Source organism: Passer montanus, unplaced genomic scaffold (assembly GCF_014805655.1).
Source record: "Passer montanus isolate IOZ18808 unplaced genomic scaffold, ASM1480565v1 scaffold13, whole genome shotgun sequence".
Lineage (NCBI taxonomy): Eukaryota > Metazoa > Chordata > Aves > Passeriformes > Passeridae > Passer > Passer montanus.
The window spans coordinates 2562667-2589094 of record NW_024359832.1 but is presented as its reverse complement, the minus strand read 5'-3'; the positions used below and the strand labels follow the sequence as shown (position 1 = coordinate 2589094).

Genomic DNA, 26428 nt, shown 5'->3' with positions numbered 1-26428 from the left:
TCCTAGCAAAGATCACAAACCCCACACTATGTCTCTGCTACTGTTTAAGAACACCATGGGAATGAGGGTGGGTGGAGAAAAATCTAGACACAGTTGTTTCTATTTAAAATTTCACCTTTTTTCTTTTTTTATAACCACTACAAAAATCCTACACTAGTCTCAGGACAATCTCTTCTCCTGCCTTCAAATAATGTCCCTCTGCCACCTCAGTCATGGCTACTTCTGTCAGACCCTAGCAAACTACTGCTTGGTGGTCTCGCTGTCCTACCCTGAGTCATATTTTAATTAGTGAGAGCATTGAGAAGAGATCAGTGTACAGATATTGGCGAATCTTCAAACAAGAGTACACGCTGTCCGTTTTATTCACAAAGAAAAAGCTCTTAAAGAGATTTTGATAAAGATTTGCCTCCTGCTTGCAGCCCACGTTTGTAATGTTTATATAAGTGAGGGATATAAATCTTTTTCAAATGAACCCCACGGTTTTTAAACCAGCCTCGTTATAAACTGCCTGTTTCCGTTTTGCCTGCCTAAGCAAGCAATGCAGAGCCTGCTTGGGATAGACTGGAACTAATTTAATGTGCTCCAGGTTTAATCCCCATCCTCCCAGCTTTTACTGGCAGATTTTACACAGAGGACTACTGCTGACTTTAACAATGATTCATGTTATAAGTGGGTTTTGATTTGTTTTTCCACATCAGAAAACATGCAAGAGAAATGCCACCAAAATAATTGTAATAAAACATGGCTGAGATGGAACAAAGTTGAACTAAGAATAATTAAACTTTAACACAAGAACTCTTTCTCTGTGTTTGAATTTATAAAGGCGAATTTCTAGCTCGCTTTATGCAGAAGAGCAAAGAGAAGCGCGCGGACCCCTCCGCTGGTGCGCAAGGAGGCCCAAGGCGCTGGAGAGAGAGCCGGGATCTGTGACGAGGAAGGCGAAGGAGAGGGACAGCCCCCACGGGGGGACAGCCCCCACGGGGGACAGCCCTCACGGCCGGGTAGCCCTCACAGCGAGACAGCCCCCACGGGAGGACAGCCTTCACGGCCGGGCAGCCCTCACGGGGGGACAGCCCTCACGGGGGGACAGCCTCCACAGCCGGACAGCCCTCACGGCCGGACAGCCCTCACGGCCGGACAGTCCCCACAGCCGGACAGCCCCCACGGGGGACAGCCCTCACGGGAGGACAGCCCCCACGGGGGACAGCCCCCGGCTGTCGGCTCTCGGCGGCAGCGGGCGCTCCCGGCCATGGCCCTGCAGGTGGCGCTGTTGGAGCGCCGCGGGCGCGCAGCCGCCGCCCGGCAAACCGATCCAGGCTGAGCGCGGCCTCTGCGGCGCTTCCCGGCAGCAGGAAAACCCTGCTCCGGCCTTTCTGCTGCGGACACGCTGCTTCGCTCTCTTAATTTTTTGAAAATTTGTTTTAAATTCGCAGGAGCAAAACATGTTCATTAACACGCCGCACTGAAAAAGGGACAGCAATTACAGACGTAATAGCTGTTTGTTTTTGCAAAAGGTAACTGAATGATGCAGAGACCACGTAGATGCTGTTTTGCAATCATCTTCTCGTGTATCGAATTCCCTGCTCATTTACATAAACCAGATGTTTCCCCGACAAACCAAATTCCTTGAAGAAAAAACAGAAGTTGCTATACTTCATGTCCAAAATGAAAGATGATGTGAATGTTCCATTAGCCACTAAAGGCAAATGTATACTTAAAGTGCAACAGTTTCCTTTTATTTAGCACAACTTTTGTGAGGGCTCAGATGATCCTCGGCAGAAGCATTAGAAAAGAAAAATGAAGCTACTTAAATTTACCCGCTGGCCTCAATAGCTTCTACTTCCCTTGGGAGTGAAATGTCTTTGCCAGATCTTGACCCTCAAACCAGTCCATGGAGTGGACAAATACTGTGAAACAAATAATCAGAATTCCTCATTCCTGCAGGAGAGTTGGCTCCTGGAATCTTTCTTTCTGGTACCAGATTCCCAGAGGATCATTGAAGAATAAGAATGATTGTTTTACTAGTTTAGTGATAATTTAAAACTTGCAATCTTTTAGGACGTGGTTAAAGTGAAGGACATGAAAAATATATATTTGCTGTTACTGAAAGAAAAAATTATTATCAGGAAAAAAATTCTTAAACTTTGGTTACTAATTCTTACTGAATTTTACCAAAAACCAGCTTGCTAAAGTTCTGGATTACTACAGCAACAACTGTGTTTTACATTTAACTGAAGTGCTGAATACATGGAGGATGCCTGAATGTTATACTCTTCCAGAGTTATAATCTTCCAGAACATACCCTTATCCTTCCAATGCATGCATCTACCAACTTTTGGAGTGAAGCTATTAAAACCCTGGCAAGAAGTGTATTGTTCAGGCACAGAGCAACACAAAATTTGCACTAAAAGCAAAACATTCAGCCTGAGAATAACTGGTAGGTAACTGATCAACATTCAAATGAGCAATAATAACCCAAACATCAGGAAAAGAGCAAGGGTGAGCTCCAAAAGCCAGTATGTCATGCTGTTCTCAGCAAAGAGTGCAATTAAATGTAGAAAATTTAGTTCCATGGCCACAACATCCAGAACAAGCTCTGATGCTGCAGGTAGCAATGTAGAAACCACACAGCAAAAACAACTTTGCTAATGGCAATGGCAAAACAATGGGTAAAATTCTTGATTTGAAAAAATGTTGGGAGTCCAGGGATGTTCCAAACTTCTTTATCCTGAGACTGAAGAATCAATGGGCTTTGCAAGAACTGACTCAGCTTTCAGAAGTAAGAAGTTCTCCTTGGAAGCAGCACAAACATCTTTTCTCAGCTCTTTTCAGCACAGGCTAGCAAAAACCAAGCCAGCTGCAAAATAACTGAGAATTGGACATAAAGAACCACTCCACCAGTTCTCAATCTTTATTTAATTCACTAGACACCTATCTCATCCAACTATACCATGAAAGGTTATTACATGTCTATATCAAACTACTCAAGGAATGTATGTGTGGTAACTTCAGTAAAGCAAAATGGAAACAAAATACTCCAGAACAATGTGTTACAATCAACCTTTTCTATTGGTCCTTTCAAAAGACACTGTGGCCCTAGAAGGGCCATGTGGCCCTAGCACATGGCAGTCGTGTTTCCCTCTCCTGACAACAGCAGAGCACTGCCACAAAGCCCACAGTTCTCACATCCAAATGCTCCTACACTGGCCACTGAGACAGCCCTACCAACTACTGTTAAATCTTCCACATCCACAAAAGCTACTCTGGGTGTCTCAAAATCTTTTGTACTTATGTTTCCACTTTCTGGCAAGAATGAATGTGATCATGTACAAAAGGATAAACATCTATCCACAAACTGAGTCTCCTACCAACACAGATGAAAAACCTGACATGTATAACAGGGGAAAAAAAAAAAAAGTTAAAATACTATTTTGGCTGCATCCCTCTAAGCTGCAATGAGTAGCAAGCCTTGGAAAGACATTCCTCCAAAATCACGTTCTCAGTTTACAGTCTCTCCACATAAAATAATGTGGCATCATCATATGCTGGCAGAAATTTAACTTAGTCTAGAATAGATTTCCCCCCCAAATCTTATTATGTAAATAAATAAACAAACAGCATGACTGATCCACCATTTTAACACAACATAATCAGAGCAATTCCAAGTCAGCATTTATGCCTTTTTTTTTAATTAAGGGGGGGGAAACCCAATCTCTCAGTGTATATATCAAAAAGATTGCTCACATAGTTTGTTCCCAGCACTCACAAATAGTACACACTAATTACCATCAGAGGTTCCCTTTACACATCTGATATCACAGGGGAGGGCTGAACCAAAGCCCAAGCTACATAATTAAATTCAAGGTTTTCATCTTAGAGCAAAGACTAGATTGACAACATGGTGAAGCGAAAGCCCTTATCTACACAACTGATAAAGTAAGTATGCACAAGCTCAGGAGGTTAGGGGGTAGCCTGAGCTCCCATACTACTCAATCTCTGCCAATTTGGCATCAATTAGACCCCTAAGAACGAGACTGATATTCTCAATTTATTTGGTCTGTGCCGTGAATAGCCAGGATGTAACACTGCCTTTAAACCAATGGTCTAAAACTACACTTTCTTGCTTATTGTTAATCGAAATCAATGTCAAACTCATTCTTACAGTCACACCTGATGTTTTTTAAACAATCAGTAATGGTCATTGCCTGACTGCAATATTTGTGATACACTGCTTTATCTTTTAAATAATGTTGTAGTCTGCCAGCTTCAAAGCTGACTTCACAATGTCAGGACTTCATACTATTGGTGGAATTTCAGTATTATTTCTACCAGGACTCAAACTTTCCAGAACTCGACTTTTATATTTAAAGCTATCCACTCACGAAGAACAAACAGCTCTCTCCAGGGATATGATACAGATATTTTTTAAAAAATCATGGTGCAAAACACAAACAGCTGTAAAAATTAAAATATCAAGTCAATTTTCCTGACACTACATAACTGTTCCCTAGAGTGTGTATTTTGTTCATAATAAACTGTAATGTGTGAAGAACTGAAAAAGAAACTCAAGGTATTTTTCTCAGGAAGTTTTTCCCCAACAGATTTTTGTCGGAATGACTCTCCTGGTCTGTATAACAGCCTTTGCTTCTCAGTCTTCTATGCCTGCTACATTATTCAGCTGCTAGACTGGTGAATTATGAGGTTATGAATAACATGATGTTCAGTATTTATATGAAGACTACACTTAAGATTTTTTTTTGGAAGAAATGCAAAAGCAGCTTGCTTCTCAACAAAAAAAAAACAACCTAAAAGCACATGCTGTAACAGACATGGAAGGCTGACATTACCAACACTAAGGAGCACTTGGAACTTCTGCAATGGGTGGGGAAAGTTGGGAAGGGTGGCAATTAGAAATGTTTTGGAAGAAGAAAACATTTTTTAGGGTGAAAGTTAATTTTTACTGTGCCAATCACAATTTAAGTTAAATTCAAGTTTATTTTTCCTCATTCAGTTTATGATCTCATCTACTCATCAAGGATGATTGATGAAGTTTCAGCATTTGGGCATTTGCCAGTTGCAAGTAAAAGGGAATTATTTATTTTTCTTTAGCACTACACTGCTGCCATTAACTGTATCCCACCCCTTTTGTTTACAGCCTGCCACTGAAGCCACAGCTTTATTTTAATGTGGTATGAGCTCTTGTCTGGGGTTGATAGTGTAAGTGATCTAGCAGACATCTTGCACAAAGAGCATCATTTTGCACAGAAAACACACAGCCTTTGCTTCTGAAATTATCCCTGCCACTGATCCAGACAGGATTGTTCTCTCCCATTAAAATGTGGACTTCAAAGCTGTAAGTGAGCAATGGATGCTGTCAGTTTCCTTGTGGTAAAACTACATTTATTTAATCCCTTTAAAAACAAACAAACAAGAAAATTACTTTGACCTTTGCCTTGGCACAAGGATTCTGATTTGAAATGTGCATTACATGTCTAACATGCTGTAACTGTGTGCAGCTGAACTGGGCCAGATTTATGTGCAATTAGGAAAAAAGGAAACCAAAACAATTTCATTTTCATATTTGTTAATAACAAAATGTCTTGTAGCAGCTTTAAGTTTTAACTGAAACACACAGAACAATGAAAAAAGAAAATAACTGGAGAAGGAATGATCTGATAAAAACTGCATTAAAAAATAATATGGTAGACTTTCTCACTTGCATTTTTTCTGGATTAAACTATTCAAAAATGTATGTTTGAATGTCCCCACTTTGGCTGTTCATAAGCCACAGGGAGGTTTTTTTGCATGAACTCTTCAACCTGAGAGTTTTAGCAGAAAAGCTTCTTTACAAGGCTTAATTAAAAGCAGGTTTAAGTCAGAGCCCTCACTCAGTCTGGGTTTTATTTTGGCCTTCGCTCTGTGTCAGAAGTCAAGTCCCAAAAGAGAAATGAAGGTCATTATTGAGTCAAGAGAATATTTTCTCCTTCATTCAAAGCCCAACTAAACATGTTTCAGGTTTGAGTTTGGGTTTGGGTATCTCCAAATGAGATTTTATATAATATGCACCTAAGGGTGAAATACAAGAAGATGCTAATCATGATGTCTAACTTTTCCCTACATAAAAAATAATGTGTGAAAAGCACACTGCAATCTTCTTTACATGCAACTGGTTTGGTCTGGGAAATGTACATTCTAAACAGATGGAGTTCACAGCGAGTGTACTTCACACCATCAGATGTTCACAATAAATGCAACGTCATTGTCATGAAGCGTGGTAAACAGTCATGCAGTCACACTACCAAATGCACTGAGCAATGTACCAAACAGAACTGCACTGGCAGATCTGTCAGAAAACATTCAACTTTTTTTTCCCCCAGAATGTTTTCCAGAATGTTTTAAGTAGTAGTTTCTTGGAGACTTTTGACATTGAATACTAGGCTAGCGGTTTTTAAAGCACGCTCCTCAAAAGCAAGATTATATTTTAGCATGAATAACTATTAAAAAGTTCATTCCTATCAGTCATTCTAATGCAAGGAACAAGGACCAATAGCCAGGCAGTTAATCACTTCAGCTAACAGGAAATGTATTATGTTATTGTTGGTGGTTTTGTAACTGGACAGTAGGCACAGCCTAGTGCATCCTGTTTGCAACCAATAGCAGAAGCAGATGCAAGACTGTGATATTTGTCACAAGCATTTCTAAGAACAAAAACATGGTGATGCTTTTCAAAAGGCTTTTCCATGTTCACCAGATGTGGAGCACATGTGACCCTTGAATGTGAAAGAATAATGTGACAATAAAGTTGAATCAATACAACATGTGCCAGTAATCACACCAAGATGACATGCAAATGTTTTAAAAACAAAAATATGTAAATTATTTTTAGTTCTTCAGGACAGAAAAACTGGGCACCTGGTCATCCATGAATTGCTGTTTCCATCCTTATTTGAAAGCCCATCTGCTTGAAATATGTTTCTCCCAGTGTGAGACAGCATCTAGCTTTTGTATTTTTACGTAAAGAAATTCCATTCCTGTGCCATTACTTACTGAAAACAATTAAGAGTTAGATTTAAAAGATTTAAAAAGATTTAAAGCTTTCCTCTGCCTCTATATTTTATGAAAATAAAACTCCTATGAACAACACATGCAGAAAATGATAAGAAAACTAGTGCCAGGCAAGAGTGCTTTAGTGATGTCTTAAAACTATGTCTCCTCTTTTGACTTACAGAAGGGAAACAAAATGAGAAGAGGCACACCACTCTGTGCTTATCTTTACTACTCTAAGTCTACCTATCAGATACTAAAGAAACAATTCATTTTCTGCTAGTGATCATTTCTGAAGATCTTGCTCAGGCTATGGATAAAACACATATGCACACAGTGATAGGCTAGGAAACAATTAATTTCACAGAGGCAACAAAACCATTTACAGATGCTGATGATTGAAGTTCAAACCGATAGTCTTACATGGGTGAATTCATACAGAGAAAAAATTTCATTCCATGTAGCTCAAAAATTGGATGAAATCAGAACCCAAAGCAAAACAGTGAATTTTGTAAGCTGTTAACAGATTTCCCCTAAAACATGTGGTGCCTTCCCAATCAATACATTTGTTCCCAATGCTTGCAGTTGGTCCCCTACAAATTAAATGTGGCATATATGTCTTCAGCATATTCAACCTCTACTCTGCAGATGAAACTAAACCAGCATGTAGACAAAGCCAAACTTGGCCTATGCCAGTGAGTGACACTCCCTTGCAGCAGCAGCACTGTGAGTTCTTGTGCATCTGCTGTCATCTCTGTAGATGCAATGAGAAGATGTTGTGAACCATTTCTCTCCTACAGTAGGTAGCTTCTCAAACAGCCTTTTCTTCCATGGGACAAAGAAAAAGCACAAATTTCCAACAACTGTGGCAGTAGCCAAGGTCTCACCGAGAGAACTTGGAGAAACAGTAGGTCAGGGGACACAGAAGGTGCTAACTGAGTTGTTCTAGAGGCTCTCCAGAACTGTGAAATTCAGAGTGCTTGAATGTTGTGAAATGACTCCTTGAGATTGAGTAATTTTTTGTGGAATTCCAGAAACAAAGTAACCTGGTCAGAAAATACAGTCTGGGGAAGTCTGGGGAAAAACCTACACAGAGAGAAGCAGCAGGATAATCAAGTTAAGTGAGAAAGCTAAGAGAGCTTTTAACTTCTTCTTTTTTTTTTTTTTTTTTTTTTTTTTTGTACAATAACATATATTTTGAAATTTATTCCTATACATCATATCGTTACAATCAGAAGAATTATGTCCAGCTGGGGCTACTGTGCAATAGAGATAATGAACTTTAACTAGTGGTACATGATACCAAGAACTTCAGCTTTTAAAAAATTCTTTATTTGGGATGTAAGCAGAGACTTGCAGAATTTTTTCATAACCATATCTGCTAAAACAGATGTAAGAATGAATTATTTTTAAAAATTCACTTTCAAAACCAAACAGAACTTAAAAAAAATCATGTCAGTGAGAGCCTGGTCACCAGGGACACCAAAGCCATAATTAAAATATATGTTAATAAAAAGGCAGTTGAGGATCTGTGCCAGTCTTTCTCAGGGATCCTTTATGTTGACTGCACTCTGATACTGTTACTGGAAAAAAATATTCTGAGCAGATACATTTAATATCTATAGCTATTAATAGTTACAGGTATCTTAATACAGTATCTACATCTTCCCAAATTCAACTGTCTTATCTCTGTTTCTGTGTTGCAGAAGAATACTGGGTTAAGAAATTCAGATAAAGCCAGAAACAATTTTTAAAAACTGAAAGAAAATGCTCCTTCTTTTTTATCAGAGAAGAACATTTCTGCTCCATTCATTATTTTTTTTATCAGAGAAGAACATTTCTGCTCCATTCATTATTTTTTTTATCAGAGAAGAACATTTCTGCTCCATTCAGAACAGGCAACAGTACTATGCAAGGGTAAATCAGATGCAACTATGAAACATGCCTGAATCCTTTGCTTCCTATGGCTTAGCAGCTATTTCATTTTCCCTAGACTTGAGGATGGGTAGGGAAGAAATACTAGAAGAAAAACTGATGAATAGAATTAAGTCATGTTTGGAGAGTTTCTCATCTCTGGCACATTACCTTCTCCTCTTCTCTTCCAAGTGCCCTCGTTAAAAAGAATTTGAAACTTTTCCCTTCCCCAGAGACTCAGATTATAATTTATTTCTTATCTGTTATCTACATTTTATTTTCCTGAAGAATAAACCTACATCAACCTGACAGTTGTGTTGAATGGCAACGGTTTATGGACCAAGTAATTTATTTATTGTAACTATAACCATATGTTTTAACCTGCTACAAAATCATGAAATACTTCCCATCAATAGTCAGTCCAAGTTAGATTTCTATACTGAATTGCTTAATGTGAATGTACAGCATTTCTGTACTTCAAACAAACAGTGTGAGGAGGTAAACAGCAGTTAAATGTATTCATGCCTTATTAGACACAGCTGCACAAATGGGCTGTCACATTTCATTAGAAAATACCATACAAGTTTTACGTGTGCACAGTACCCTTCATTTCTGCAGGCACCACGACTACTTTAAATTATAGAACACTCGCAGAACCACATGCTATTTGTTTTAAAGGCACACAAAGGCAAACAATCTGGGATGAGGTGGTGCAGGGGGGACATCCAGAAGGAAATTTGATTTTTTCTCCTATGCCTACCACATTTTTATTTAACAAAGCATTCTTATTAAATTCACAAAAGAGTAAACAGAGACTAAAATGCTACAGAAGCTTCGGAATAGAAAATGCAGGTAATTTCTAGGTATGCAGCAAATACTTCCTTTTGTTTTTTAGGGGAAGGTGGGATACAAATGAGAATCAAGCAGTCTTGTTACAGTCCTGTTAAATCCACTTTCATCAGGTCTCCAGTATGCTGATTTTAATGCTCTTCTGCACAAAGATGGTGTCATGGGGTGAAATAGGGAGGCTTCTGAAGAGGCATCTTTTTAGACCGAGAGAGTCCCTAAAGAAAATTCATGGCAATGTAAGGTAACTAAGCTGAAGATATGTGAACTGGAGAAAACCTAAAGAAAGACAACCCCTAGAAGAAAATCTCTTTTCATTTCCCAAGAAAACTCATGTCTGGCAAGTAAGTACTATACAGGAAGTGGCAAGCCAGATTTGATTTTAAAAATTATTCTTCATTACCTATTGCAAAGGTAAAATTCCACTAGTATTTTGCTGGCCAAATCAGCATGTTGCTTTCAAACATAACTTGCTTTTCTAACCTAGAGAAGGAAAGCTGAGCCTGCCTTCTTTGCTGGAAATGAGCACACAATAGCAAGCAAGTCTATACATATACAAATAATTATGTTATAGTTTATAATGAACAAAAATCTACCATGGCTCCACAGCTGGACTGGGCCACAATCAGTTTGTTGTGTACTAGTGTCTTTTTGTGCAGCTTCCTTTGGCAGTGGGGTTTGCATTGAAAACAACAGAGTTTTGTGAGTTCTCCAACACACTGCCAGTTCCACTTCACCACATAAAAGACAAAATCTTAAGCCAGAAAAAGAAGTTAAGTCCTAGACCACCCTGATCTCAGCTGGCCTGAAAGCTCAGAAAATTGACACCACCTTGTTTTCCATCAAATAAGCAAAATCAAATTAAAGAATATACTTGTTTTCCTACTGAAAGTGCACCTCTATGTCTATGCATGCTCCATGTGCTTAGAAATATCTGATCCAAGGAAGTGTGGGGGGCCTGTTGAAAGTTAATATAACTCACTATGGTGGGGAGACAAACAGTGGCAGTCCCACTGTTAATTTTGGATATTGCCCACAGTAAAGTTTTCCACTAGTTTTCAACTGTGTTGTTTCTCTGCTTTCTCCTTGCCAGTCTGTAGGAAATAATCAAGTATATCCTCCAAAGGAAGGAAAACCAAACTGACAGACTAATGTAATCACACTCAAACCCACATATACAGTGTTGGCACTATCAAATTGGTTTGCAGATAAGAGATTTGATAGGTGATTACTGCCTTTGAGCTAAAAAACACTACGACAAGCAGTTCCAATGAATAAAGCTCTCAGTATACACTGTGCTTTGTGGTGTTGACTTCATTATTATTGTTGGGAGGGAGGACACAGGGGGTGTAAAAATAAGGCAATGCTCATTTTCTTAAAAACTACAGTATAGGTAGTGAAAGCACAAAAAATCTAAAGGTAAACACAGTCTGGCTGTAAAAAGGGGGCAGTATCCAATTACAATTATTAGCTAAGAAATCCTACATATAATCTCAAAATAAACCCCTTGCCTTTCTAAGCTAGCCTATGACAAGCTGAGCGAACCATTTTGACTGAAAGCATTAAAAAAAAGTACACCAAACAAGTGTTTTTATCAAATAACTATGAGTAGCATAGTGAATGAAATTGATACAAAATAAAAGGCTAGAATACAAATGGAGCTGTGTACTTCTCCATCTCTATTCATATATGACTTTGCTTGCCAGTAACACTCAATTAACATCAAATTAGTGAGCTTATTAGCAGAGACTTAACACCACAAAAACACACTTGATTCAGTATTCAGCAAAAGCTCGATAATTAACTTGTCCATCAGGAGGCTGATGAATGGGCATTGCTAAAGGGAGTTCTGGAGTTAAGAGGCAAAAAGATGAACTAAAGGAATCTGCAGTCTTATACTGCTTACCTGTGACCACAGAAGCAACATATTAAAAGGCACTGCTTAGAAGTCCCTGCCTTCCAACATAAAAGATGCTGCTGCCAAAAGTTCTCGAGTCCTCCACTTTGCTGGATCCAAAATAATGCATGCCGTTTTTCTGTGGGTTAATAGGCCATGACATTTGTCCAGTCTATTGGAGACAATTGCCATGTACGAAAAGTGCTTTTAAAAACACATTTCAAGTATAACTCAGTCTGTCCTGTGCAAGTAAAATAGAAAGAAGCAAGACATTTTTTTTTTTTTTTTGGCGAGGGTGGTACCAATCTCCTTAAGAAGCCAGAAACCAGATCCTGCATCTAAAGGAAACTAGGTAGCAGGCAACTCTTATCACTGGAACACTGTGTAGAGCAAAGCAAGGACTTGCTAGGAGTACATGCAACAGAAGCTTTGCTTCTTGAAGCACAATTATGAGTGACAGAATAAATGATGATTTATTCAGTATTGTTAATACTGTGTCTCCTCACTACTCCTCTACATATACTGGCAAGGATTGTGGGCACTCACCTTTTGGCACAGTTAATATTAACTCTTTCAGAAAGTAAAGAGTTAATGTTACATTTTAAGGAGAAAAGTCACAAAGGAGAAAGAATGGCAAGTGATAGGCAGGGTCATAACTCTGCACAGGGATTCCCAGACTAGTGAAGGCCTCCAGGTTTCACTGGTGGCCAGTGTTCATATGACACTGGGAATAATGCTGCCCTTCTGCAGCACGGGTTAACCAGATAGCACCTGCCATGTAATCACAACACATTATCTAAAAAACCTGGCAAGTAAAAGGTATTAATTGCTTAAACCTCTAATAAAAAAAAAAAAAAGTGCATTTGTGTAGAGGGGGTGATAGTGGTTTTCTGCTTCCCCCCTTGAAAAGCTGGCTCCAATTACAATAATTTATACATTGGGATTCTCTCATTTTACAAGAAGTATTTTGATTTTGTCATAGAACATTAATTTAACATTTCCAATTGACTTAATATGTTTAGCCGCTTCCCACAAGGCTTTAAGTTTTACAGATATTGACATTTGTTCATGTAAGAAAGCCATTTCTTCATTTAGTGCTCATTTTAGAGGTTCCAGGTGACCTGTGTCTGGATACAAAATATTAACCCTTTCACAGGGTGAGGGAGGGAGATCTTTGTGTTTTAAATGAGAGCCATAACGGCAATACTTGGCAATTTTCAGACCAAATGCAAACACATTTCTTTGATAAGAATACTGAAAGATATTCTTAATGCCCATATGAAATGGTAACCACACTTAAAATATTTTAAACCCTTGTCAGCCAAAGTTAGAAAAACTTCAAATAGTTTTCTTTCAACAGATTAATAAACTGTCAATAAAGACAGCTTCTGTTTACTCTCAAAGCATTTATTTAATGTTAAAACAATCCTTACCTGTATTTTATGTGTACTTTCAAAGTAGCCTGAGCAAGAGCATTGTACATAGAGGAAACTATTTTAACTAGAAGAATTCTATATATACATATAGAATAAAATAATTTATATGTGTATACATATACACATACATATCTTTCTTTCTGAGCAAAACCACTTGGAATGCCTTAATCCTGGCATGTCAAACTGGGAAATGGCCCATAACTAAGCTCCCTAAGCCCATGGAATATGAATTGTAGCCAACAAGCTCCTCCTCTATGGAGTGTCATAGATGGTGACACAAAACCAAACACACTCAAAAGAGCTCATCACTTCCTCAAACTTAGTTCACTCTTTTACCTGTATTGCTGTAGCAAGAAGATGCCTCCAGCAGTTTCAGTCTCTGCTTTACAGAAATGTTTAAGAAACACATAAACACGCCTGAATTCCAGTTAAAAGCAAGGTAGCATGAGCATAAGAGGCACTGAGCAAGCAAAAAGAATGAACTCAGACCATATGAGACAGGTGTTAAGATACTTCAAGGCTTGTGTATGCCAGTTTCTATGAAAGGCCATGAAATTTACTATAAATTTCATGTAGAATAAATATTGAAGAAGTTAAAAATATCACGTGTGTAAGGGAAGAATCCAAATGGGTTTACATGTAATGGAGTAATGGAGACTGCAGTGTAAATGCAGCAAGTCTAACAAACAAATGGCTAAATAAGAACTAACAGTAAATAATTTGGAAGCTTAAGTAATTGATACATGACTATTTTCACTTCATCAACAAATTACATTTGACTGTTTAGTTGTGTAAAACTGAAGTGTATCAGTGTCCAAAAGATTCCAAATTCCAGAGGATGACCTCTTACAATCACCATGGTATCCTGCAAGACTCCCACCAAGACAATTCATTCCATATGTAGCTTTATGTTGAAAAGTAACTCAGCTAATTTCAAGATTTATTTTTAAAATGTAAAATCTCTAATTGTGGACAGCTAACACTATGGGTCTTCTTTCCAAATGCTGTTGCAATATCTCTTCTGAAGAGATTAACTGATCAACATTGTAGGCCACCAAAAAGATAATTTATTGTATTGAGCTGAGCTATGTAATTATAAATTACACATAGAATAAGCAATATAAATAATAATAACAAAGAATGTCACTGATCTTAATCTAGCCTATGTAGAAGTGAAGGTCTCTCAACAGCTGACCTATAAATTATTCTTGCAGAGCAAGAGCAAGTACTACAAAAGCTTTTCTATTTTCTCACTTCTTTCTAGTAAACTGCTTGCTTCCACAGACTGAAGCCCATGCTTAAGCTCTTGGTTTACACCAGTTTAGAGCCAATAAATGTTACCTAGTAACCACTGCATTCTGTAGAAAAGCTGAGCAGTCTGAAAACTACATGGAGTTCTAGGCAGGGAAAATTTGTAAGCTGTCTTAAGAGTTTCCAAATTTATTGGCAAAGGATTCTGTGCAGACAGGAGGAACGCCTGTGTGTGCGAGGAACGCCTAACCTATTATGTGCAAATAAATAACAGTGTCACCCTTCATTAAGTAATGAGTTGTGTACCTTACATTTGGAAAAATGGTAAAGAATCACAGCACAGGATGACGTGGTTACTAACACCCTAGCTATTAAATCTTGCTACTGAAACATTAACTACAATATAAAATACTCAGCAGTATTGTGATTTTTCTACTTCTTTTTTTTTTCTGAGTTTGAACACTAATATTCATAAGAGAATGATGTCATTGATTAAACTCATAACCACTTTCTCCCAAAAGGAAAATAAACACATTGGAATGACATCTGGTATTAAGTCTCTGTTTCCTTAAAAACATGTTTATACTTTCTGTTTCTCAAGGCACTAAGGACAACAATAAAATCCGTATTCTGACAAATTTTTACAGCACCAAATTAGTACTAATTAGTACTTGGAGCTTTAAACATGAAAATACTATACTGTCAAGAGCTCTCCACTGAAGTGTATGTATACAGCTTCTACCACCAAAGTATTTGGCATACTTGTATTACTACCAGGAGTGACTAAAAATTCCAGTTGCTTTTGCTAAAATATTAATGTTCTCTTTTTTATGGTAGCTGAAAAAACTTTTAGTCAGATAGGCATCAAAAAGGTAGTTATATCCACTGATCTACAGGATGAAACTGTGTTAATTTTTGCTTATGGATTGATTTTGTGAATTTGTCTGGTTTGTGGGTTTTTATAGTATTCTTTATTATGAATTCAAATTACTCTTGAGATTAAGTGACATTAATCAGCATCACAAAACAAAATTTTGACAGTTCTGAGATCCAATGGTAGCATCATGGTTTTTACATCACTGCTGAAGCTGTGTAACTTCCCAGGAAATTGTGAAATGTTGGACAGCAGGTGCAAAAACTTTGTGGCACAAAAAATGTCAAGAAGCAAGATGTCCCTCTCCAACATTATAATAAGAAAGAATTTAATAATCTTTCAGATACCCTTATTTTTGTCAATCCAGCTATTCTAAGACAACAATGCTGGTACATTTGCAGTTTGAGAAGGAAGTTTACCCCAGACATCTTAAAAAAGAAGACAATGTCCTCATCCTAAACAAGAAAGACAACTTCCTCTTTTGGGAAGGGTCACTGAAAAAAATCCTAATCTTATAATTTAAATGGTGAGTGTTAATAAAATAGACTTCTACTCAGTATGGCAAATACTTTACTCTTAAATCTTGAGAATAAGTTATGCCAGAAAGATTCAGCAAATTCTAAGAGGTAGCACCCAACCTCAGCAGTTTTAGAGCAGTGCCATTCAAAGAGAAACAACACTTTCCTTTGGACACATTATGGTCCTATTCTCACTATCTGCTGGGTACTTTTAAACTGAATTTGGAGGCAAAAATCCCTGCTCAGTAAATATATGAATAGTATATGTTAAAAACAGCAAGTTTCTTTTCTCTCACAATGTCACATTTTGTTTACTCTGGAGAGAGCTCCTCCTGTGCCTTTGTATTTCGAGGGCCAATACTGCCTAATAAGCCCACCATAAAGACATACATTTTAGAGGAACAGGGAATATAGCTAAAAAGTATGGAGTGGCAACACTCATTCTTACTTTGTTACCTCACTAAATATTAAATCTTCACTTGCAGGGAAACAAGGCAGTCACATGAGGAATACTGGAGAGTTACAGGCTGTGTGGTGCAGCATTTGGTCTCTGTTCACTTTCCCATTTATCAGTTTTACAGATGGTCAGAATGAGAAAAAATAGAAAGAGGATCTCAAGACAAGAAAAATACAGTGGGGTAGGATATCTCCTTGCTAAACAGGAAAAACTGTTTCAATTCACACAGCATTTAAAACTCCTCGGTAGTGAAAGCTCTGTCATGTGCAGAGGTAGAGCAGTAGAACACAGAGAAAACTTCTGATCAACAAAATGAATAATTTTGATGCAATACTATTAGATCATGATCCTCTTTCCTTTGAGGTCAACACCATGATTCCATTGAAATCTAATTTCACTCTCAAACTATTCATCCACCCCAGTTAAAGAGAGAACAACACTGCGTTAAATATGCAGCTGCACTTTTAGCAGATCTACAGTCAAAACCAAACTTCCTTGATGCAGATGTAAAAAATTTAATGAGCCAACATAAGGCTGAAAAATGTAAAGATTTTAGTTATGACAAAAAAGTAAAGTGGGCTGTTTTGACCTCTAGCAGACCATTTATTGAACTGAGTACTTGCAATTGAAAAGGGTAAATCAAGGAGTAGAGAGAAAAAGAAAAAACAAAAAGGTTATTCAGTGTAATAGTTAGACTAAAGGTTTCTTATTAACAATGTGTTTTTCTGAAAAGCATGAAATAGACTAAGCAGAGAATCATGACAGCTATCAGAGAGATCCAGTAATGACAGAAATTCCAACACTGTGCAGATTTATTTTTTGGGGAAATCTGAGATTCTAACATCAACTGTTTTTACTGCATTATCTCCTTTAGCATCAGCTGGAGTCTGACACGCATGCATCTGCAGAAAATCTAGAATTCCTACACTGTCAGAATCTAACAATATTAGTCCCAGTAGATCTTTTACAAACAGTTGTCTTCCATGTTGTTCCAATATACAATAGAAACAATACTACTTTCATGTTGAAACAAGTACTTTTTATTGAGGATTCTTTAAGATTTATTATTTTAAACTATATGAAACATAACAAATGTTATGTACTCAGTATGTACTCAGTAGTACTGCTGAAATAAACTATCACAGCACCAAATTTAGTGCAGTGTGCTATGTACCAACCATTCACAAAGTAATGTCCTAGTTGATTTTTTAAAAAATAAAAATATCTCTAATATCTTCTGGGTCTCAACACTTTGCTCTCCCTGCAAACCCCTGTCAACAGCTCGAAACAGGCCATGCACACAGAAGCAGATAATGCATGTCAGATTTGTCTTCAAAATAGTCTATGTAATTCAAAATAACTGTTGTTTGAACTACTGAAAACAAGTATGTGCTTAAGGAACAGTTAGAAATGTTAGCCTAGAAAGTTTGCTTTGGCTAACACAGTTTACCTTAATGTGATGGATGGAAGGCAGAGGGTATAATCCAAAGCCACCTACAATTATGAGAGCGCTTGTTAAGCATTTCTTTTTCATGAAATATATAGTTTGGTTGTTCCTTACCTCTGTTTTCCCATTCCCTGCTGATTTACTGCATGGCATTTATATAGGCAGCTGTATGTTGTTGTGAAAACAATGCTGAGCTTGCAGCTTTAATTCTAAAGCTGAACTGGTTTTAAGATGGAATTTAGCCAGCCTCTGAGAAGAGCTATGTGACATGACTCACTGTGGGAGAGAGAAGGGGACTATGGGCTGTCAGTCCCATCCTCTACAGCAAAACTAAAGAATGGCTAGAATGAGTTCTTTTACCTAAAGTGTGAATTTTTCTTTTCCTTTTTTTTTTAATAAAGAAAGTTGCCTATGATGCTCAAAAATATTTCAGTCTTACCAAGAGACAATAGTTTTGAAAATGAATTTAGACAAGAGCTTGCTGCTATCTAAGTTTTGCAGGTTTTTGCTTTCCAAACCTCGCAGGAAGCCATTGACTACAAGCTATGAAGTATGGGCATATTCTCTTGAAGGACCAGGGACTCTGCCCTGCTGCCAGAGATCGTGGGGAGAATCAAATTGGTTGGTTGTTCTAAACACCTGATTTTGACAGAGCCATCCGCTTTTCACTTATGTAAGGCTGACTCATTAACTTCATTAGTAGTTTGCTAATCAAGACATGCCTCTTGCTAGAGTTTCAAAGCTGATTAAAACAATAAAAAGTGCAGGAAGAAATATTTTAAGCTTTCTGTGAACATCAGCAGAAATTAGCTTTACTAGGTTCTTAGAAAAAGCTCCTTCTTTGTTTGGTACATCTCCAAAGGTTAGTAGGATAAAGTTCAAAATACCACTAACTCTTAATTTCCTGAGAGAAATCCAAATGTGATAGAAAATGGTATATAAATAATACTGTGGTCACAAACAGGATGCCATAAAAAATGTGGTGGTGGGAAAAACTGAGGGTAGATGACAGCTTTGAACAAGAGAAACCTCACTCTCTTGGTGCGTGGAATTTCCAACTCGGAAAATTACACAAGTTTTACACTTACATAATTACAAACTCCTCTCTGCATTTGATTCAGCATGTTTTTCCAATAAGTATATAATGATAATGATAATGATAACGATAATGATAACAACAACAATCCTAGGCAATGCCAGAAGTTATATCTTCTTGAAACTTCTTATAAATGTAGAACTGTCACCCAATTCAGATTACTTATCTTAGGCTTCACCTTTAATGAGTACTCCTTTATTTATATAATTTCTTAGACATAACTATAAAAGAATAAATATGTAGGTTCCCACTCCTTTTACCCATTTGGTAAAAAAGCACAGCTCTTTAGCAAGACATCCCAAACACTTCTTCATAAAGAAATACAAGCTACAGAATGCAATGGAAAATCAAACCATTAAACATAATGTGTACCTGCAGAAGTAATCTCTCAAAGGCAAGGAAATTGTCCCATTTGGAAGTCTGGGGGTGTTTCAAAGTCTGGACTGTGGCCAGCACAAGCTGTAGAAGACCACAGTGGTTCTCCAAAGCTTTGAGATTGTTTCGGAAAAGCTGAATGTATGAGCTGAGCTGTTCGGGGGTGACTCTGCCTGTAGAAAGGAAAACAGGACACAGCAATCAGTGGAGACAAATGCAAAACTAAATTTTTTAAATTGCAGTGAAAAGGTTATAGAGAACTTTAGAGGCCTCTCCACTATGGGCCTGATCTTAGTTTTGCTGCAATCACTGGGTGCTTCAGCTGCAGCAACAGTTCAGGACAAAGACTTACATCATCCATGAATTGTGCCTTGAGGCATGTAATATGGCAGGTTTTTAACAAGGTACAACAGATGGTGACATAAAGGGTAATATTTTGTTTTCAGACAAAGAGGAACATTCATTTCAGTTAGGGAAATAATATTTGATGACTATTTCTAAACAATCTTTCTTTTTTTTACCAGAAGTCCAATGAGAATTTGTGAGCTTTTTACCTTACAGCAAATTCAAATCTTCCCATCACTTCCTGAGGGCACATTTTTTGATTAGTCTTGACTCGAGAAGCAGATATAATGTTAGTGACACAAGGAACTGATTTCTGGAGCTCTTCTTGGAAGGGACACTTCCAAGGTGTGACCCTTCAGTTTCTGACATGCAGTAACCACAGCATGATTTCACCAGCTGTTTGAAAATAAACACCCCAATGCCCACACACAATCCTGCAGATCTCTTCTTATTAGAAGAGCATAAGGGGCACCATTTGGGCCTGATGAACACTACAGGATTAGCTGTTGTTCCATCCAACATTAAAATGCCAGCTGAACTGCTCAAGCAATTTATATTTTGGAAGGGATTTCTTTCAGGAAGGAAGGCAGCTCATCTATCCCAAGAAAATCACCACAGATGGCAATTACACATGATGGCAATTGCCATCAACAGACAGGCAAAGATGATGTCAAAACACCATCCTAGTTGCAAGTCTGGATTGCCACCCAGTCCAGGGCTGGTTCCTGGAGGCCTCTGCCAGTAACAAGTCATCTTCCTCAAGCAAAGCAGACATAAAAAGCAGGGATAAATGAGATAGAGTGAGGAGGATCCTTTAACTTAAACAGGACAATCTTTGGTGCCAGGAAGACATGAGGGTGTCTTGATGCTAAGTGGTTCATAGCTTACAACACTGATCATTTCGGTCGGAATTTTTCTGTAAAGGAAAAAATCTTGTAAAACTGCCACTGTGTTCCTTCTCTGTGTTTGGTTATATCATCACTTAACAAGGCTCCCCATCTGCCTTCATCCCTTCAGTATCACATAAATGGCAAATAAACTATTCCAACAGTGAAAATGTTGAAAGCTCTTCCTCTTAGTTTCAGTGATATCAAGGGCGGTCTTTGGAAGAACATTTAGATTTGGGAAAGCTGCTAAATAAAGCGAAAACACACGGGCTCTTTATGTGAATTTTAATGGAAAGCATCAAACCAAAAAGTCAGCAAATTAACACACAAATCAAGCTGACACCACTCAGTAGGCCAGAGGGCTGACAAAAGGCTTCCACGGTTAGCCCACATAGGCTAAAACAGCAACCACGGCCATGTGTGTTTTTAGACTAAACACTGGAGCTTTCAGTCTTGTTTTATTTCTTTTAAAGCTGTGTCAGGCAGATTTACACGGTGATTTGAAAATGTCAGTCCATGATGCCTTGCAGCATACCTTTGATAATGACTGCATTATTACTCAGAGCAGTCCTGATATATTGTAGCATATTCAAAATCTGATAACTTGCTTCAATTGAGAAAACGTGCAGTTGCCAGCCCCTCCCTCATATGCATCAGAAAAATAGGAGGGCTTTCAAGACTTCTGATTTCAATTAAAAAAAAAAAATCAAGAGTTTTGTTCCACATTGTTCCTTGTGAAAGCAAATCCAGATGAAGCACCGGATCAGTTTGAGAGCCATTCAGCACCATTTTAGATAAACAATCAGATTCTTTCCCACCCTCAGAATACCACCAAAAGAAAGTCCAACACATATGTGAGTACAAGGAAAATCCTGACCTTAGCAAGTCATTAACAATACTTTACTGGCATTAAGGAGCGCAGCATCTCATCTGTGATATTTACAATACCCATAGAACCACTCAGATCCAGGGTTTGAGAGTTCCAGCCAACTTCTACACAGCAATCTCCCTGGACAACTGGCTGATAAACACAGTTCCAGTATTCTACTATTCCAGTAGCTGAGGAAAGGAATTCGGGAAAGTAATTGGTGGCAATCAGCAATTAGATGACTTTTCCTGAGGCCTAAATCCTCATCATCTTCCCTGCTGCTTGCTCAGAGGGAGATTTCAGCACAATAGACTATGGTTAATCTAATTTCAACCCTACCAGCCCTTTGGATTTTTGAAGTCCCTCTGTTTTTTCAAATAGTTTCATTGCAATGTTGTACATAGGTCCTAAGAAATCAAGAGGAGATCTATTTCAACCACATCATGTCTCAGCTCTCATTTTGTTCTCTTAAGGCATATTTCAAGGTTCACAGGCAGAATATGGCAACTACTGCCAAAAGGACTTTAGTATAAGTGTCTTGTCCTACTCTCTTCTTCCTGCTCCATCTCAGTCATATGCCTCTCCAAGTTCTAGATGCATGCATAGTCAGAAGGCTGTGTGAGCATCAAAGCCTGACCTGTGAGAAATACATTATGCTGACAAAGCACTTGATAATTTTTAAATTCCTGGATGTGGAAAGGAAAAGCTTGACCTCAACCACTGTTAAGGGATTTAAAAATACTGGTAACCTTTTTGCACTAATGCCAGGAATTCCATATTGTCTAAAAAATAACCTTTGCCATTAACAGTTATTAAGCAGAATGTGTGAAACAGGTACACTTGTCCCAAACTCAGTCAACTACATTAAATCCCAATTTAGGACTTGAAAAAATGACATATACTGAAAGCAATATTAAAACAAAACAAAAACCAACCACACACATAAATAAAAACAACTACAAACTTCAATAACAGCAACACAAATCACCCCAACACTTTGAAGCCTCAAGCCTCTTCACAAGTATAAGAGAGAGGATGAAATCAGTAAGTAGTCACTGGGAAGTACCAGCAAAACCCAAAACTTAACAGAATATAGGAGGATGGGGAGCAGGTAAGAAAAACAGACTGATGATATGTGAGAACTAATTCAGCTAAATAACAATGAATGGCTAGTTTGGCACAATTAATATATTTGTGCACTAAAGAAAAAATCTTGGGAAACAGAATGAAATAATAATGCAGGATATTACAGAAGTAAGAGAAACATGACAGAGTAGTGACCAATCTCACTACTGAGGGACCTGTCCCACCCAAAAACCACCAAACATCAGTGTGATGAAGCAACCCTGTGTTTTAGGGCTCTGATAAATGGAAGATAAAAAGGTAATACATAACAGAGACTAGACTAGCCTAAGAAAAGATAAATCTAAAATTCATGTCAAAGAAATGGTGAAATTAGCTACGTTATTTAGCTGATATCAAGAGTGCGAAAAGCTTCCGGACAAATACCTAAGAAAAAAAAATCTTACATCACACCTAAAAATGGGATAAAATGCAAAGTACATTTATCAAAGAACATCATGTCAAATTGAGATGTAACCAATTAACAAATTAATTACAATGCAAATGGATTTAACTTAGCATTAATTGTGCCATAACCATATTTGAGTGGGAAAAGACTAGGATTACAAGAATTGTAAGATACCTAAGAAACACCCAAAACCAGATGGCAGGTCATATGCAATAGAGAAGAACTACTATATAAAAAGAAAAGGTAAAGTAAGAATGTTCTTCTTCGTGCTTGTACATATTAATAGTACAAGTTTTGGTAATAAATGATGCCAAAACGGGTGCTGTCAGAAGCTTGGAACATCATTAATAGGGAGAAAGAGCAGCCAGCAGATCTGGATTGCTTTGAGTATTGGACAAATGTAAGTGGGATGAAATTTATCAGTATAAAAATGATGCATTTTGAGGCCAGGGTAAGAGTTGTAAATGTACAGTTAAAATCTGGAAATGACAAAAGAAGGAAATAATGTCTAGGCTTCTTCAGTGTAAAAGAGCAGGTACGATTCCTTTCGAGTGATACAGTTGTAGTAAAAACAGAGGCCATAGAATGCTTCAATAGGCAGAGGACATAGAAATGCCTCAATACAAAGCCTCCCTCCAGGAGCACTCTGTGCAGCTCAAATCACTCTCATTCCTGGAAGTTTAACTCAAAACTGTGATGCATGCACAGAGAGGTCACTATAACAATTAGGATGATGGTGAGCTAAATGATAGGAGTGCAAAACAGAAATGTCTGTTTTGGCTTATATGGGGTCCCTGCATCAGCTGGAAAAAAATCAGGTCTCTTTGAATACATAAAAAATATTTACATGAAAGTTCAATACTGGTACTACAACCAATGGGGATAAAAAATACATGAATATATTTATACAAGATATTAAGAAACATCACTTATCAATCAGTCTTCCAGTAGTGGAGGCAAGAGTGGAGGCAAACAAATGTAACTTGTTCTAAGGTGAGGTTTGATGAGTATCTAATGAGCAGCTGCATAAATGTTCACAGACTTAATTCACTATAAATGGCCCCCTTCAATCCTTTATTCCTATGACAATTAATTTGTAAACATATTGGTTGAATTCCACCGCAAACTTTCAAGAATTTAGAGCAGATCCCAAAAGAACAGCAGAACAATTTTGCCTACTTTTCAGTTACAGAAGGCATTTCTTGGTTTTGTTGTTGTTTTTGTTTTAAATAATTAATTGAATAAATAATTTTTGCTAAATATGAAAACAACAGCATTGAATATCAACATTTTCAATGTTTTACCGTATAAAATATATGCAGTTCATAATACATGTACAAATGATTACATGCACAATTAGTCTGACGGGAAGAAGTATTTCTATTACTGGCAAAGTAGATCACTCAACACAGACATACTATAGCAGAAATTACCAGCAACTGATATTAAAGGTCTGTCAAAAATCTGGGTTTGAGTAGCAAGAGTAGACTAAGTGGAACAGAAAGACTTTCACCTTAACAGTTAAACAAAAAGTCAACTGGACAAACCACATTTATAGACATTAAGAAAAAATTTGAAAACTATTACTTTTTTCCATTTGAAATTAATGCTGCAGTCTATGTAGTGCAATGTAGGCATTGCTTCAAGAATATAACTATTTTTCAAGATGGATTTACTGGTAGAAGTACTTTTTTAAAATTCAGAATCTAAAAGTGCTTATGCATCCAATAAAAATTTATGGATGAACAAGGTGTTTAAAGAACAAAGGTCAGAATTATCAATGCACTGTTCCAAACATCCAGGCCTTATTTTTTTCATATAACACTTAGTTAATTACCTCCACAGGGACAAGGAAACAAGTCAAGGGGAAAGTACATTTTGAGACCAACTGAGTAAATCAGTGGATGCTCTTCCAAGACTGCAGGAACCGCCAAATACACACAGCTTTTAACTTGGTTCCGTTTTATGCAAGAACACAGAGCTTCACTGGCTGGAATCCTTTTGCTGAGGTCCATTTTCCACTTGAAAGAATGAAGAGTAAGAAACAATCTTGGCATGCTTGTGCTCACAGATGAGATTTTTCAAGTCAGTAGAGGGCTGAAGAAATCCAGACAAATTGTTTTCCTTGTCCACAGTCTGAGCAACATAGACCTATCTGTCCCAGTAGCAATGCTGGATACTTGTGAGGAATGTAGAAAGCTCTTGTACTCCACAAAGCCAGCTGGGCAACTGTGCTGCTAAGGGAGCTGGATATTTGATAAACTGAGTCAGAGCAGTTTAGCAGGGCAGATGATGCCCCTTACATCTCCTTGTTAGTCTAATTTCCAGATGTTGTTATTAACGCAAAATTCTTTTGTACTTCTTGGGAAGCTTCAATAACAATCTTTAATAACAAGCGCCAGGAAAACAATTTAATCTCAAATTTTGTTTAGCTTACTTCAAAAGTCATCCAGCTCTTGAACTGTTAAGAAAGAAAAGAAGAACATCAACTAATCCCTAGTTCTTTGGAGAAAAGGAAAGTAGGCCAGTACGGGATGCTGTTTGGCTGGCTTCTCCAGAATAAGGCTCTGGACCTGAAGATCTCTAAACCTTACAGCAGAGTGAAAACAGATGTCTCAGGCTTATTTCTAACAGCACATGCTCATCTCCCACCAAAAAACATCTCTCCCTTTTTTGTGGCAGAAACACCAATACCCAGGTAAGCCCATGGTCACATGTATGAGTACAAATAGCAAGTCCCCACTACAGCAATGCCAGGATAAGTCCCTTTTGGGAGTCTGAGCAGTCCCTGAAGTACATCCCAAAGTACACTGCCACAAGGCAGGGGCAGGCTCCTGCTGCCTGCCCCCACAGCACTCTGTGCCATCAAGGAAGAGCTGTGACCGGCCCTTACTGAGTCCCATTCCTTTTGCCACCTTGACAACATCTGCAGAACACAGGCACTGGAAGTCAGCCACTCTTCCCTGTCTGTCATAGGCTTTCTAGTATACCTCAAGGAGCCACAAGGCAGGGGCAGGCTCCTGCTGCCTGCCCCCACAGCACTCTGTGCCATCAAGGAAGAGCTGTGACCGGCCCTTACTGACTCCCATTCCTTTTGCCACCTTGACAACATCTGCAGAACACAGGCACTGGAGGTCAGCCACTCTTCCCTGTCTGTCATAGGCTTTCTAGTATACCTCAAGACCTTGAGGGAGGCAGAGCCTGCCACATCTCACATCTGAAGGTGTGTATTGCAGTGGCTTTCATGGAGCCACAGACAATGGTGACAACTATGCTAATGTTCAAAAAATTCTGGAATAGAGGCATACACCCAGAACAAATAAAGCTGAATGCTATTTATTACTCAGCTAGCACTTGCCATGTGAGCTTGAACATCTAACATGACTTGGCTTCAGTCCCAGCAGCTGTAGCATTGAGCTAGTTGTCCCAAAAGCAGTTTATTTTCTATCACTAGATGTGTATGGTACGATTAAATCCTTGTTTTAACACTGTTCCTATAGAGCCCAACTATATTCACATAAATGCCATATGCTTGCTGTTTTAGCTTTCTCTCCTAATAAGCCTTAATCTTTTATTACAAAATGGAAGTCACACTTAAATATGAGTTCTGTTGCCTATACTTCTGAAATTCTTTTACATGCC

General features: G+C 38.0%; 1 protein-coding gene across 1 annotated transcript in view; it reads right to left on the bottom strand.

The window, feature by feature from the left end:
* Nucleotides 1–26428, bottom strand: part of SCFD2 (sec1 family domain containing 2) — a 187758-nt gene that overhangs the window by 119270 nt on the left and 42060 nt on the right. Inside the window, exon 5 of the mRNA XM_039698763.1 lies at nt 19153–19328. Coding sequence (XP_039554697.1) covers nt 19153–19328 — 176 coding nt within the window. The remainder of the gene's footprint in view (nt 1–19152; nt 19329–26428) is intronic.